General features: G+C 45.9%; 1 protein-coding gene across 5 annotated transcripts in view; it reads left to right on the forward strand.

Annotated features, from left to right (window-relative positions):
- Nucleotides 1-16,171, forward strand: part of LOC129815255 (roundabout homolog 2-like) — a 237,940-nt gene that overhangs the window by 212,135 nt on the left and 9,634 nt on the right. For 4 of the 5 annotated variants that reach the window (XM_055868890.1, XM_055868899.1, XM_055868917.1 and 1 more), the window contains exons 18-22: nucleotides 834-860; nucleotides 1,049-1,088; nucleotides 5,055-5,182; nucleotides 14,262-14,534; nucleotides 15,835-15,991. In XM_055868890.1, the coding sequence (XP_055724865.1) occupies nucleotides 834-860; nucleotides 1,049-1,088; nucleotides 5,055-5,182; nucleotides 14,262-14,534; nucleotides 15,835-15,991 (625 nt within the window). The remainder of the gene's footprint in view (nucleotides 1-833; nucleotides 861-1,048; nucleotides 1,089-5,054; nucleotides 5,183-14,261; nucleotides 14,535-15,834; nucleotides 15,992-16,171) is intronic. The other variant, XM_055868907.1, reaches the window with a different exon arrangement.

Here is a 16,171-nt window from a genome sequence, read left to right on the forward strand (position 1 = left end):
GCCTGAGTAATATCAACAGAGATCAGACACACTATGCAAACACAGTGTAGACTAGCTTTCCCAACTGCCTTTAGAGGATGTGTCTAGTGTGAGTAAGTGGAATCCCAGAGATGAGAGACAGAGGTGTTTTGGCTCGATGGTATATCATTTAATGCAGAACAAAGGTAGAGATGTTCAGCTCAGACGGAAATAAGTCATATTTGCTTTAATCCATTGTGCACCTATATGCATCGGCTATAAACACAATCCCATCAAAACTGCACATTAAAACTCAAATACACTCATTTCAAATAAGTAATTCACATTCCCTTTCATTATGGAACCGTGACCCATGTTCACACATTAGCCGTAAATGCATTTTCCAGATTTAGTTATGCTTATTTTTCGATTGGCCTTCTGGGGGATGGGTGGGTAGCATGTAGCTCTGGACTATTCTCATTATAATGTGTATTGCTATCACCATGCTTCAGTGGCTGGTGTGGAAACCATGTTGATTACCTAATTCAATAGTGATTTACTTTATTCACCATCGCTGCTCCTCTGATCCCACCCCTCTCAGAGCAAATGTATCTTCAATATCCAGTTACATGTTTCTGTCTACTTTTTCCTGCCTGCTTTGTATTTCTCATCCAGCCAACCTCCATACTCTAGTTATTCTTGTGTCACATTTTTCCTGATCAAAATGTCACTACCATTGTCAAAAGGATGGTGTTTGCATATTTTTTATGTCTGTGGTTGTGTTCATGTTTGTTTATGCTGATGTCACATCGACTGTGTCGAGTGTCGACAGGCTTTTAACACACACACACACTCTCTGTCTTTTTGTTTTGCAGTTCAGTCCTTCACCTTTACCCGTGCAGGTATTGACCATTTGTCCTGTCTTGTCACCTAACTTTGGATATTGGGCTAGAATATATTTTGAGAATATATATGAGAAAAATATATAACAGCTTGAAACACATTCAATCTTAACAAAGAACTCTTCTGATTAAAATTCTTCCCTCTCTCTCTCTCTACTCCCTGCCATCTCTCTCTGGTTGGACCACAGTGACATTCCAACGAGACAGAGGCCTGATTGGAAATGGAAGGTGAGGACCACACCTCTAAAACCTTTCCATAATACAATCAAAATCCTTATTAAGTCACTCAACCCTCCCATCACTCAAACACATTGTCATGCCATGGGCTTTACAGTAACAAATAAACATTAGAAGTGATGGTACATCCCTTGTGGAACGACATAGATGTTAGTGTGATGATGGAACTTGATCAACCTTCATGGAGGGCACAAAGTCATTGGAATATGAATTCACTTCTTATATGTTCCAACGCTCCTCCACTTATTCATCCTGGTGCAACACGTGCGTTGATGTATCGATTGTGTGAGTCATCAATCACTCCCGTGAAATGATCAGAAACGATTAATGCATGCAGAGCAGGTTTTTTTATTGGCTCGTTCATCCTGTGCAGAGGTGCCGGTGGCGGCGTTTCCAGGGGGTGATGAATTTGCCTGTCGATAGACAGGCTACGGCGAGGCTCACGGCACGCCTCCAGAATGCAAGCATATGTAACGATGTACAGTGATAATGACCCAGGAGAGAGGGGCCGGAGAGGGGACAACCCAGTCCCATTGAACCCCAGGCATGCTTGCAGGCAGACAGATCAAATCAAAGTTTATTGGTCGCATCCACAGTTTTGCAGATGTTATCGCAGGTGTAGTGAAATTAATATTAATGCTTACAGACACTGGCAGTATAAGAATGTAGATCACCCCTGTCTTCTAGAGCTAGTCTAGTGTGGTCTGCCTTACAGAGCAGAGAGATACCTAGCTCTGAATATCATTGGCTGAATATCATTGGGCACTGATTCAGTGAGAATATGAAGAGAGCTCCCACAGCAGCTAGGGATCAGGGTTGTCCTCTCTCTCTCTGCTGTCTTGTGTTTTTTCTATTTCCTCTCTATTTCTCTACTTTGTCACACCTGAGCAGGCAGATCCAGTCCTGAGCTGAAACAAATATAGCAAAAAAATACACTAAAATAAACTGTGTTGTGTTGCCTGTGTCAACAAGTGTGTGTTTGAGAGAGTAATCGTACCCCTTGACTTTTTCCACATTTTGTCAGGTTACATACAGCCTTATTTTAAAATGTAAACAAATATGTTCCTCATCAATCTACACAGAATACTCCATAATGACAAAGCAAAAACATTTTTTTTTTAATATATATACAATTTATGAAAACAAAAAACTGAAATATCACATTTACATTAGTATTCAGACCCTTTACTTGGTTGAAGCACCTTTGGTAGCGATTACAGCCTTGAGTCTTCTTGGATATGACGCTACAAGCTTAGCACACCTATATTTGGGGAGTTTCTCCCATTCTTCTCTGCAGATCCTCTCATGCTCTGTCAGGTTGGATGGGGAGCCTTGCTGCACAGCTATTTTCAGGTCTCTCCAGAGATGTTTGATCGGGTTCAAGTCCGGGCTCTGGCTGGGCCACTGAAGGACATTCAGAGACTTGTCCCGATCGATCTGATGAAGGGTACCAAAACATTTCTGTAGCATTGAAGCTCCCCAAGAACACAGTGGCCTCCTTCAATCTTAAATGGAAGAACATTGGAACCACCGAGACTCTTCCTAGAGCTGGCAGCCTGGAAAAACTGAGCAATCGGCCAAGACCACGCAGGAGTGGCTTTGGGAGAAATCTCTGCATTCAGAGACTTGTCCCGAAGCCACTCCTGCGTTGTCTTGGCTGAGTGCTTAGGGTTGTTGTCCTGTTGGAAGGTGAACCTTCACCCCAGTCAGAGGTCTTGAGCACTCTGGAGCAGGCTTTCATCAAGGGTCTCTCTGTACTTTGCTCCCTTCATCTTTTCCTCGATCCTGACTAGTCTCACAGTCCCTGCCGCTAAAAAACATCCCCACAGCCTGATGCTGCCACCACCATGCTTCACCGTAGGGATGTGCCAGATTTTCTCCAGATGTGACGCTTGGCATTCAGGTCAAATAGTTTAATCTTGGTTTCATCAGACCAGAGAATCTTGTTTCTCATGGTCAGAGTCTTTAGGTGCCTTTTGACAAACTCCAAGCCTGGCTGTCATGTGCTTTTTACTGAGTAGTGGCTTCAGTCTGGCCACTTTACCATAATGGCCTGATTGGTGGAGTGCTGCAAGTATGGTTGTCCTTCTGGAAGTTTCTCCCATCTCCCCAGAGGAACTCTAGAGCTCTGTAAGAGTGACCATTGGGTTCTTGGTCACCTCCCTGACCAAGGCCCTTCTCCTCCAATTGCTCAGTTTGGCCGGGCGGCCAGCTCTAGTCTTGGTGGTTCCAAACTTCTTCCATTTAAGAATGATGGAGGCCACTGTGTTCTTGGGGACCTTCAATGCTGCAGAAATGTTTTGGTACCCTTCCCCAGATCTGTGCCTCGACACAATCCTGTCTCGGAGCTCTACGGACAAGTCCTTTGACCTCATGGCTTGGTTTTTGCTCTAACATGCACTGTCAACTGGGACCTAATATAGACAGGTGTGTACCTTTCCAAATCCTGTCCAATCAATTGAATTTACCACAGGTGGACTCCAATAAAGTTGTAGAAACATCTCAAGGATGATAAATGGAAACAGGTTGCACCCGTGCTCAATTTCGAGTCTCATAGCAAGGGGTCTGAATACTTATGTAAATAAGGTATTTCTGTTGTCATTATCATTATGGGGTATTGTGTTTAGATTGCTGAGGATTTTTATTTATTTAATACATTTTTGAAAAAAGCTCTGACGTAACAAAATATGGAAAAAGTCAAGGGGTCTGAATACTTTCCGAATTCACTGTATTTGTCTATGTGTGTGCGTGTGTGTGTGCACGCACACATGTGTGTGTGTATTATTCAATGTGTGTGTGTCTGTGTAAATTTGTGTGAACACGCCTGTGTGATTTTTATGGAAATTACGCCCATTCTTGTTTAAACACCTTTAAAGCCATCACAAGTCAGATGTGTACAATTCCCTGAGCACTTGGCAGGCTTGGCTCACAGGGAAATGCATTTGTGGACTACTGCATTAATTAACCAAATGCAAACAAAGGCATGTGAGGCATGTGACTGAAGCCTCTCTTTAAACCAACAGCTAGATAAGGTAATAGGGTAAAACACGGATATAAATTGTTCAAAATATAGATACAGTATCTTAATTTGATCACTCTGTTGTTGCTGAGAATTTTCTTGAGCTGCAGGAAATGCAGATGAGCTTCGTGAGTTACATAAATTCACTGAAAACCCACACAAACACATTATATTAACAGTATTCCACGTTTCATGTAGCCTCATTTTGACCAGCTAACCATCGACCATGGCAACCTAACCACTCATCAAGCGACACTGAAGGTTCAAATCCTGTTGCTGCAGGATTATTTTGCTGTGACAATACAGGTCAAATTTAGATCCTATATATGTTCCTTATTCAACTCTTAGTAACAAGATACAAGTATTTCTGTATTTATTTCAGACAATGGAGTGAAATTGCCAATTTCCTGTGCAATATGGGAGGGGTGGTTTCACCAAACCATCCTATGAGTGTTGCCGTGTGTGTTGCTATGGAGACACTACCCAACTTCCCCGGGCTGGCAGACTAACCGCCAGAAGGCCCTCCATGATTCTACATTTAAAATGGAAATTTCTGTAGTGCTGGGCTCTAAAACTGATTTAATGTCTGTGCATTTAGTCCTGGTCCGTTTCTCCAGGGGGTGTTAGGGGCGCTAAAGCCCAGCACTGATTTGTGGACTTGTCAGTTTTTTATGTCTCTCTGTTTGCTTGTTTATTGTTGCCTCTGCTCCAGGCTGCTCCAGAGGAGCAGATATGCTGAATGAGGTTCCACAGCAATTTGTTGTTGAAGCAGTCGGTATTACAACATGTGAGAAAATGAATAATATTGCTGGGATTCAGACAGCACCAGAGGTTTGTCTAATAACAATCTCACATTCCCTCCCCTCTTTCCCATTCTCTCTATGTATCCCTTCTTTCTCCCTCCCTCCCTCTCCTCTCTATATCTTTCTAAAAAACAGTCATCCTGGTCTGCTGAAAGCCGGTGACCCAGGATTCCCCTGGTTGGCTGACTCCTGGCCCTCCACCAACCTGCCAGCAAATGGGGGCTTGGGAGGTACCAAGGAACGAGGAAACTTTGGCAGAGGAGGTAAGAACACAGAGGTATCACCCCTCTCTCAAACAGGTTGAGAGAGGGCTGATCCAGACCCTCCCAGCTGACCACGGTGTCACTCTATGCCACGGCCACACCATGGCCCCACAGTGAGGCCAGAGGTCAAAGGTCATGTGCCCAGAGTGAGAGGATGTTAATACATGTATGAGCGGCATGCATTATTCAGTGTGGAGGGTATACTTCAGCAGGCACACTGACAGGCTGACACACACACTTTGGACTTTCAGTCTCTCTGGATCACGTTAACTCTCTCATCACTATTGGCTTAAAATAACTGACAAGAACTTGAGAGTGTGTATGTGTTTCTTCTGTCTGTCCATGATTGATTTAATACACTTTCATACTAGCTGTAGTAATAATAATAATATTAATAATTAAACCTGCAAGCAGCATTGCCAGGGTTCAAGCTAGGTCAATCAATCAAATGTATTTATAAAGCCCTTTTTACATCAGCAGATGTCACAAAGTGCTTAAACAGAAACCCAGCTTAAAACCCAAAGAGTAAGCATTGCAGATCTAGAAGCAAGGTGGCTAGGTAAAACTCCCTAGAAAAGCAGGAACCTATGAAGAAACCTAGAGAGGTGCCAGGCTCTGAGGGGTGGCCAGTCCTCTTCTGGCGGTGACCGGTGGAGATTACAAGAGTACATTACCATTAAGGCCAGATCGTTCTTCAAGTTGTTCAAACGTTCGTAGATGACCAACAGTGTCAAATAATAATCGCAGTGGTTATAGAGGGTGCAACAGGTCAGCACCTCAGGAGTAAATGTCAGTTGGCTTTTCATAGTGGAGAATTCAGAGGTCGAGACAGCAGGTGCGGTATAGCGAGAGACAGCGACCGAGAGGGACATACTGTTATTCATTTTTGATAAATGTTGAAGTGAGTTGAACAGTTGTTATAAGAGGCCAAAAGTGTTAGTAGTACGTGAAGAGGTGCATCGGGAGTATTGATAGTGTTTCACAATGAAACGTTTTACACACACACATAAATCCACAGTCAAACACACACAGATTAAGAGATATAAACATGTTCCTGCTATAGCTGGTAGGTAGCCTAGTGGTTAGAACGTTGGGCCAGTAACCGAAAGGTTGCTATATCAAATCCCCGAGCTGACAAGTAAAAATCTGTCGTTCTGCCCCTGAACAAGGCAGTTAACCCACTGTTCCCCGGTAGGCCGTCATTGTAATTAAGAATTTGCTCTTAACTGAGTTGGGTAGTTAAATAAAAATAGCTTGACTGTGTTGTTCTGAATGTGCTGACACAGGTTGAATCTTTGGAACATGTGTACCACGTTTTATTACAATAGGAATATCTGTGACTGATTTATGTGCCAGACCACGCACAATTAAATGCTTATTGGTCAGTAACGGCCATGTTGTTTTAAGTACTTGTCTGGAAAATTGTCAGGTTTTGGCCAGGACTGTTCTGGTTTTGGTCACTAGATGTCCCCATTGCACCTTTTTTGAACCTTTTGTTTTTTCCTTGCTCTAATTATTGTTTGCACCTGTATGTCGTTCCCTTGTTAGTATTTAAACCCTGTGTGTTCCTCAGTTCTTTGCTCAGTGTTTGTATGTTAGCACCCAGCCCCAGTCTTGTTCTGAACATATGATTCTCTTATTGGATTTTCCAGAGGTTCTCTGGTTTAGTTCTTGTGTATTTTTTTTAGTAGACTTCTGAGGTTTGTTTTTCCCTGCTGTTTTTACCACTTTGGAGTTTCTTTGTATTTTGGAGGATATCCATTTTGTGCTTCTTGGCTTTATGTTTGGACATTGTGGATTTAGATTCTTTGCCTGAAGATTTTGTTCTTTAATTAAACCACCATCTCTAGTACTGCTGTGTCTGCCTCATCTTCTGGGTTCTGACGATTATTAGTGACTGTTTCTCGCACCGGGTCCTGACAGAAACACTGAGCCATTATAATGAACCCAGAGGCAGCCAGTACCCAGGATTTTTGTTCCATCCTGTCCCACCACGAGGGGACTGTCCAACGCCACGAAGCTGCTCTGGTTCAGCAAGAGGCCTTAATGGCTGGACATTCTCAACTTCTGTCGGAGATGATGACTTCCATAAAGCAGATTTCTGATCAACTTTCCCCTGCAACCGCTTCTGCTCCAGTTCATCAGATTCTAGTGCCCGTGGCAGTTAACCTGTCTAGGATCAGCGTGGCGCTAGCGGCACCCCCCCCCCCCCCCCCACTGAAAAACCAGTGCCGCGAAATTCAAAAAAATTTTTTTTTTTAAATATTTAACTTTCACACATTAAAGTCCAATACAGCTAATGAAAGACACAGATCTTGTGAATCCAGTCAACATGTCCGATTTTTAAAATGTTTTACAGGGAAGACACAATATGTAAAGATGTACATCTATTACCTAAAAACACATTAGCATAATCCACCATCTTTTATTTGTCCACCAACACCAGTAGCCATCACCAATTCGGCTAAACTAAGATATTTATAGCCCCTAACCAACAAAAAAACTCATTAGATGACAGTCTGATAACATATTTATGGTATGGGATAGGTTTTGTTAGAAAAAAGTGCATATTTCAGGTAGATGGCATAGGTTACAATTGCACCCACCGTCACAAATGGAATAGAAAAACTACTTAGAGCAACGTGTTTACCTACTTACTAATCATCAAACATTTCGTAAAAATACACAGCATACACGAATCGAAAGACACAGATCCTGTGAATACAGACAATATTTCAGATTTTCTAAGTGTCTTACAGCGAAAACACAATAAATCGTTATATTAGCATAGCACATACCACATAGCAGCCCAGCATTGATTCTAGCCAAAGTGAGCGATAAAAGTCAACATCGCCAAAAGATATTAATTTTTTCACTAACCTTCTCAGAATTCTTCCGATGACACTCCTGTAACATCACATTACAACATGCATATACAGTTTGATCGCAAATGTTTATATTTAGCCACCAAAATCATGGTTAGACAATGTGAAATGTAGACAAGCTGGTCAGAAAATGTCCTTGCGCCACTTAGACAGTGATCTACTCTTATACATAAATACTCATAAACGTGACTAAAAAATATAGGGTGGACAGGGATTGATAGACAATTTAATTCTTAATACAATTGCGTTATTACATTTTTTAATTTATCCTTACTTTTCAATACAGTTTGCGCCAAGCGAAGCTACGTCAAAAAACATGGCGTCCTAAGCCACTAAAATGTTTCGACAGAAACACGATTTATCATAATAAAAATGTCCTACCTTGAGCTGTTCTTCCATCAGTATCTTGGGCAAAGGATCCTTTCTTGGGAGAAATCGTCTTTTGGTGGAAAGCTGTCCTCTTGCCATGTGGAAATGCCAACTGCGTTCGGGATGAACTGAAAAGCGTGCCCAACTATTCACATCGTTTCAAAAATAAATGTCCCAAAATCGCACTAAACGGATATAAATTGCTATAAAACGCTTTAAATTAACTACCTTATGATGTTTTTAACTCCCATAACGAGTAGAAACATGACCCGAGTAATATTACCCCCTTCACTAATGCTTGGAAAAGGTGCGGGCCGGTGTCCTCCAGGCGCATGACGCAGCTCCAAAAGAATGACTAGCTTCAGGGTTTTTTCATTTGTAGGGCCTGTGAACGCGCAATCGACCCCATTGGAATCGTCATCACGTAAAGGCATCCAGGGGAAGACGTAAGAAGTGTCCGTATAGTCATAGCAAAATCAGTGCCCTTTTAACTGACTTCAGAACAGTGGCCAACATTTCTGAAATCTGAATCCATGTCAGGGAAATTGCTGTAGAATGGGCTCTGTTCCACTTAGAGACAAAATTTCAACTCCTATGGAAACTATAGACTGTTTTCTATCCAATAATAATAATAATATGCATGTTGTACGATCAAGGATTTTGTGGGAAGCCGTTTAAAAAAGTACCCAATTAGCATAAATAGTCTAAACAGCGCCCCCATCCCCAACAGGTTAACCCCCTGGCTGAACCTCATCTGCCACCTCCCCAACGGTTCTCAGGTGATCCGAGTGTTTGTAAGGGGTTTTTCACCCAATGTTCTCTCTCCTTCGAGCTGCAACCCTCGTCGTTTCCCACCGACCGGTCCAAGATAGCATATATCATCACCCTGCTGTCGGAAAAAGCCCTAGCCTGGGCTACTGCTGTGTGGGATGCCCAAAGTCCCTGCTGTGCCAGCTACTCTACCTTTGCTGAAGAATTCAAGCGAGTGTTTCAAGGTCCTACCAGCGGTCCTGACTCAGCCAAACAGCTCCTGACTCTCCGCCACGGTCGGCACAGCGTGACGGACTATGCCATCCAGTTCCGCACGGTGGCAGCAGCGAGTGGCTGGAACGACGAGGCGCTCACAGTGTGCTTTTTGAAGGGTCTTTCCTACACCATCCAAGATGAACTGGCCACTCGGGAACCACTGGACAACCTCGAGTCCCTGATAAAGTTGGCGTCACGCATAGACCAGCGTCAGAGAGAGAGAGCTCAACCGTAGATCTCTCACCCTAGCTCTTATCGGTCCCAGCTCCGAGTCTCCACCTTTATCCTCGCTGTCTCCACCGGAACCCATGCAGGTTGGACGCAACTCCCAGGCTGAGAGAGACCGCCGGATGAGGGAGCGATGCTGTCTATATTGCGGCAAACCGGGCCATTTCCTCTCCACGTGTCCCGGGCTCCAGGGAAAACGCACTCTCTCGTGCAGGCCTGGGAGGACTGTAACGGGAAACATAACCTCCTCCCATCCGTCCAACTCCCGCCTGCTCATTCCAGTTACCCTTTCCTGGGACAACCACGAGCTTTCCCTTCAAGCCTTGGTAGACTCTGGAGCCGCAGGTAACTTCATGGATGGTGTCTGGGCGAAGGAGAATGGCGTTCCCTCTGAACCTCTAAGTGACCCCATAAGGGTTACTACGCTGGATGGAAGCCCTTTGGGATCTGGACTTGTCACTCGTGTCACTACCCCCTTGCGACTTTCAGTTTCCCAACACCAGGAAGTGATGAACTTTCATCTGACCTCGTGTTCCGAGTTCCCTCTCGTCCTTGGATACCCCTGGCTTCACAGCCATAACCCTCACATTGACTGGTCTGTGGGCACTATCAAGCAGTGGCGTCCTACGTGCCAAGCCACTTGTATCTTCCCAAGTTCCCTGAGTTCCCCTCCTGAGTCTCTAGAATCCATCGACCTGTTCCGAGTTCCCGAGTGTTACCATGACCTCAAACCGGTATTTAGCAAACAGAGGGCCACCAAACTACCACCCCATAGACCTTACGATTGCCCCATCGACCTGTTTCCGGGCACCTGCCCCCCCAGGGGTCGGATCTTTTCCCTATCTCCTCCCGAACGAGCTGCTATGGATACCTACATCAAGGACGCTCTGGCAGCAGGCCTCATGCGTCCATCCACCTCGCCGGCGGGAGCAGGGTTTTTCTTTGTGGCTAAAAAAGACGGGGGATTACGTCCTTGCATCGACTACCGGGGACTTAATGCCATAACCGTCCGTAACCGCTACCCGCTACCCCTTATGGCCACAGCCTTTGAGCTGCTCCAGGAAGCAGTGGTCTTCACTATGCTTGACCTGCGGAACGCATACCATCTTGTGCGGATCAAACCCGGTGACGAGTGGAAGACCGCTTTCAACACGCCTACTGGTCACTACGAATACTTGGTGATGCCCTTCGGCCTGACCAACGCCCCGGCTGTGTTCCAAGCGCTCATAAACAATGTGCTTAGGGATATGCTTAACATTTTCGTGTTTGTTTACTTGGATGACATCCTCATCTTTTCGAGCTCCCTTCAAGAACACACTAAGCATGTCAGACAAGTGCTCAAACGCCTCCTAGACAGCCATTTGTATGTTAAGCCGGAAAAGTGTGAATTCCATTCCTCTCGAGTACAATTCCTGGGATTTGTAGTGGAACCCGGTCGAGTCCAGATGGACCCCAAGAAGGTAGGGGCGGTAGCGGATTGGCCCACCCCCAAGTCCGTTAAGGAAGTTCAGCGTTTCCTGGGCTTCACTAACTTCTACCGCAAGTTCATCAAGAACTTCAGCTCGGTGGCAGCCCCTCTCTCAGCTTTAACCAAGGGTGGCAACACAAGGTTTCTGTGGGGAAGAGAAGCTGAGACGGCCTTCCAAGGACTCAAGCAGCGCATCCTCTCTGCTCCCATCCTGACACTACGGACGGCGGATGAACCTTTTGTGGTGGAGGTAGACGCATCAGAGGTTGGTGTTGGAGCTGTCCTGTCTCAGAGGGGTGAAGACAAGAGGCTTCATCCTTGCGCCTTCTTCTCTCACCGGCTTACCCCGGCCGAGAGGAATTACGATGTGGGGGATCGTGAACTCCTAGCGGTTAAGATGGCATTGAAGGAATGGAGACACTGGCTCGAGGGGGCTTCTCAACCGTTTCAAGTGCTTACAGACCACAAAAATCTGGAGTATATCCAGCAGGCGAAGCGGTTGAACTCCAGACAAGCTCGATGGTCTCTTTTCTTCAGCCGATTCCAGTTTATCCTCACCTATAGACCCGGGTCGAAGAATCTCAAACCGGATGCCTTGTCACGAGTCTACTCTCCTGCCATTCGAGAAGATACTGACATGACTGTTCTTCCTGCCGCTAAGATCGTGGCTCCAATCTCGTGGCAAGTTGAGGATACCGTGAGACAAGCTCAAGCCATCGAACCGGGTCCTAAAGGAGCTCCTGCCAATCGGTTGTTTGTTCCCAAGGCAGCAAGATCCCAAGTCCTTCTGTGGGGGCACTCCTCTCGCCTCACCCGGGCGTAGGTCGCACCTTGGAGTTCATTCAGCGTAAGTTCTGGTGGCCCACCATAAAAGAAGACGTTGCTACTTTCGTCAAGGCCTGTTCCGTGTGCTGCCAGGGCAAATCTTCTCACCTCCGCCCTCAAGGACTCCTTCATCCCTTATCTATTCCCCACCGACCCTGGTCCCATATCTCGTTGGACTTTATTACTGGCCTTCCTCCGTCCCATGGTAATACTACTATCCTAGTCATCATCGACAGGTTTTCTAAGGCGGCCAGGTTTGTTCCCTTGACCAAATTACCTTCTGCCAAGGAAACAGCTGAGTTGGTGATTAACCATGTGTTCCGAGTCTTTGGCATCCGGCAAGATATGGTTTCCGACAGAGGTCCCCAGTTCGCCTCAAGGTTTTGGAAGGCCTTCTGCCAACTCATAGGGGCCACGGCCAGTTTATCTTCAGGGTACCATCCGGAGTCCAACGGCCAAACTGAGAGGATGAATCAGGAGCTGGAAACCACCCTCAGATGTATGGTTTCCAACAACCCGTCCACATGGTCATCCTTCATTGTTTGGGCCGAGTACGCGCACAACACCTTGTGCTCCTCCTCCACTGGTATATCCCCGCACGAGTGTCAGTTTGGCTATGCTCCTCTATTGTTCCCGGACCAGGAGGCAGAAGTCAGAGTGCCTTCAGCCTCGAGGTTCATCAAACGCTGTCGGCTTACGTGGAAGAAGGCCCGTCTTAATCTTCTGCGTTCCTCACAGCAGTACCAACGACAAGCCAACAGACGTCGCCGTCCCGGTCCTACCCTGTACCCCGGCCAGAGAGTATGGCTCTCAACAAAAAACTTACCGCTACGGGTGGAGTCTCGCAAGCTGTCCCAGAGATTCATCGGTCCCTTTAAGATAACCAGGAGAGTCAATCCCGTTACTTTTCGCCTGCACTTACCCAGATCCCTTAAGATCAATCCCACATTTCACATTTCTTTATTAAAACCTGTTGTTTTTTCTCCCCTTATCCCGGCAGGCAGACCTCCCCCTCCGCCCCGTATCATCGGAGGCCAGTCGGCTTATACAGTCCACCGGATACTGGACTCCCGCCGGGTGCAGCGGTCCTGGCAGTATCTGGTGGACTGGGAAGGCTACGGTCCCGAGGAGCGCTCCTGGGTTCCTGCCAAGGACATACTGGACCCTGACCTCATTCGTCAGTTCAGGGCCCTCCACCCTGAGAAGGCTGGTAGGAACGTCAGGAGCCGTTCCTAGGAGGGGGATTCTGTCAGGTTTTGGCCAGGACTGTTCTGGTTTTGGTCACTAGATGTCCCCATTGCACCTTTTTTGAACCTTTTGTTTTTTCCTTGCTCTAATTATTGTTTGCACCTGTATGTCGTTCCCTTGTTAGTATTTAAACCCTGTGTGTTCCTCAGTTCTTTGCTCAGTGTTTGTATGTTAGCACCCAGCCCCAGCCCAAGCCTTGTTCTGAACATATGATTCTCTTATTGGATTTTCCAGAGGTTCTCTGGTTTAGTTCTTGTGTATTTTTTTGAGTAGTCTTTTGAGGTTTGTTTTTCCCTGCTGTTTTTACCACTTTGGAGTTTCTTTGTATTTTGGAGGATATCCATTTTGTGCTTCTTGGCTTTATGTTTGGACATTGTGGATTTAGATTCTTTGCCTGAAGATTTTGTTCTTTAATTAAACCACCATCTCTAGTACTGCTGTGTCTGCCTTATCTTCTGGGTTCTGACGATTATTAGTGACTGTTTCTCGCACCGGGTCCTGACAGAAAATATTGCGTTGTTAGAACTTTATCCATAAGCAGAATAATAATAACCAACGGCAGCAAATTCAATAGGTTTTCACCAGCTTCGTTAGCTTGATCTCCTAATAATAGATGTGGGCTTGTGGTGGTGAGTGTTTATGTCTGTGTACTTGTGTGTATGGCTGTTTGAGAAGGAGAGATGCTATGTGTGTATTGGTGCCATTTTCCTGTAGCTCATTTAACTCCCACCAGGCTGATGAGAGGCCTGGGGCTCCTGTGGGTAAAGCTGAAGGTCAGCCTTGTGTGACAGGCCCTTTCCCTGTGTCACAGCGTAGGGCCCCTACAAGGCATTGCATGACAACATGATAATTATTCTGCTAGCTAATCACTTTGATTCATCTCAGTTCATTTGATATCAGTTTAACTAATCCAGGGAGCCTAACACTGGAGCAGCAGGGAGTGATAATGTGTTACACACTGACCTTAAAGATTGGTAACTTTATCTCTCCATGAATCTCTGTCTGTTCCCTGCTGTCTCGCTCATCTCAGACGTGCTGCCCTCTGGAGCGGGTGAAAAGACAGGTACCATGCTGTCTGATGGTGCCATATACAGCAGTATAGACTTCACAGGCAAGGCGGGCTACAGCAGCCCAGCACGGGGCAGCCAGGCTACCCCCTATGCCACCACTCAGATCCTGCATTCCAACAGCTTCCATGAGCTGGCTGTGGACAGACCAGACCCTCGCTGGAAGGCTTCCCTTCGAGCCCAGCAGGAAATAGCCAACCTGGGCTACTCAATGACCGACGGACACCCCTGCAACGGTATGCCACAGCAACACTGGGGAAACACAGGGAGGGGATGGGCAGGGTAGGGCTGTGTGGTTTTGAATGTGTGAATGTGTGTGTGCCCCGAAGGAGCGTGCTCTAAAGCATAGCATCAGATCTCGCTAGGTTGTAGCATCGGCTGGATGGTCAGTCACAGAGTGAAGCTTAGCATTCATTAGATGCCTTTTTGGAATGACAATAGGACTAGTAGAGGAGGAGTAGAGAAAGAGAGATAAAGAAAGAACATTCGAGTCTAGAAACAATAGAAGAAAAGATTATTTTCAGTAGATTGATTGGAAAAGAGCAGAATGTTTAGTTGACATGTTAGCAGACGGTCTTATCCAGAGCGACTTACAGTACAGGAGCAATTAAGGGCACATTGACAGATTTTAGCCACTAGGCTACCTGCCACTTTGGAGAGAGAGAGAGAGAGAGAGAGACACACACACTGCGTGAAAACAAATTAAAGAGAGCGAGAGAAAGAGGGAGCGAGAGGGGGGCAGCAGAGAGAGGAGAATGTTATATTTACATTTTCATTGAAAATGGACCCTGAGGATATTGTTGTTAATCGCTCCTCTCTCCTCATGTCGATTTTTACTCCTCTCTCCTCATGTCGATTTTTACTCCTCTCTCCTCATGTCGATTTTTACTCCTCAGCCTCAGGAGTTTTTCTACCCTAGAAATGTCAGAGAATTAAGGCACATTTCTTTGGATTAATTTGATTAGCAGAGGCAGTGTTTTGACCCGTGGATATACAATTACCTTGGCTGTGCGGAGCGGAGGCGTATTGTTGAGAGGGTCTCAGGCTGTCTGTCTGTTGGTCGGACGTCCATTCTCTTATGTGCTCTGGGCTGTATGCTCAGCTGAATGCTGGTTACCTGAGAGAGATAATGAACGAAGAGGAAGAGAGAGAACAGACGGAGGGAGGAAGCCAGCCTGCATCCCCGGGCCCCAGGTCTCTACGCCTCTTTAAGAAATGTCAACATAGAGGAAAAGTCTTAGTGCTCCGTCAGCACACTGAGAGGAGAGAAATAATGAGAGCCAGGTGGGGGAGAAAGTGAGGGAGAAAGCCCAGGTGATGATGAAATAGCTTTCCAAGGAGCAGTGTGTGTGTATGTGTGTGTGTTTGAACCCAATGGGGAATAGTATCAGCTCATTAAAACCCACAGCTTGAGGGCTATAGGGATATCTCCGTATTGTGAGGCAGAGACCAGGCTGATAAGATAAACTATCAATCTCTGACTTCCCTTCCCTTTCTCTATCTGTCTTTTTTTCTCTCTCTCTCTTTCCTCCTCAGGTGGAAAGGGCAGCAAGAAAAAGAAGTCAAAGGGTGGGACAAAGACCTCCAAATCCAATGGGTCCTGTTGGGTCAACATGCCCCTGCCTCCCCCACCCATGCACCCTCTGCCAGGCACCGAGGTGGACCACTACCCCCCAGAGAACCATGGAGGAGGGTAAGATAATATTCTCTCTGTCTGGACACACGTATAAACATACACCTATACACATCATATCATGATGCTACACAGGAAGTGAAATAATGACAAGGAACACATGCAGCCTCTCTTGTCTATGGGATCTGAGGTATGTCTGTGAACCACTGAGAGGAAAGCAAACCCTCTCCTAATTGGCTG

The sequence above is a fragment of the Salvelinus fontinalis genome, chromosome 2 (genome assembly GCF_029448725.1).
Source record: "Salvelinus fontinalis isolate EN_2023a chromosome 2, ASM2944872v1, whole genome shotgun sequence".
In the NCBI taxonomy this organism is placed as follows: domain Eukaryota; kingdom Metazoa; phylum Chordata; class Actinopteri; order Salmoniformes; family Salmonidae; genus Salvelinus; species Salvelinus fontinalis.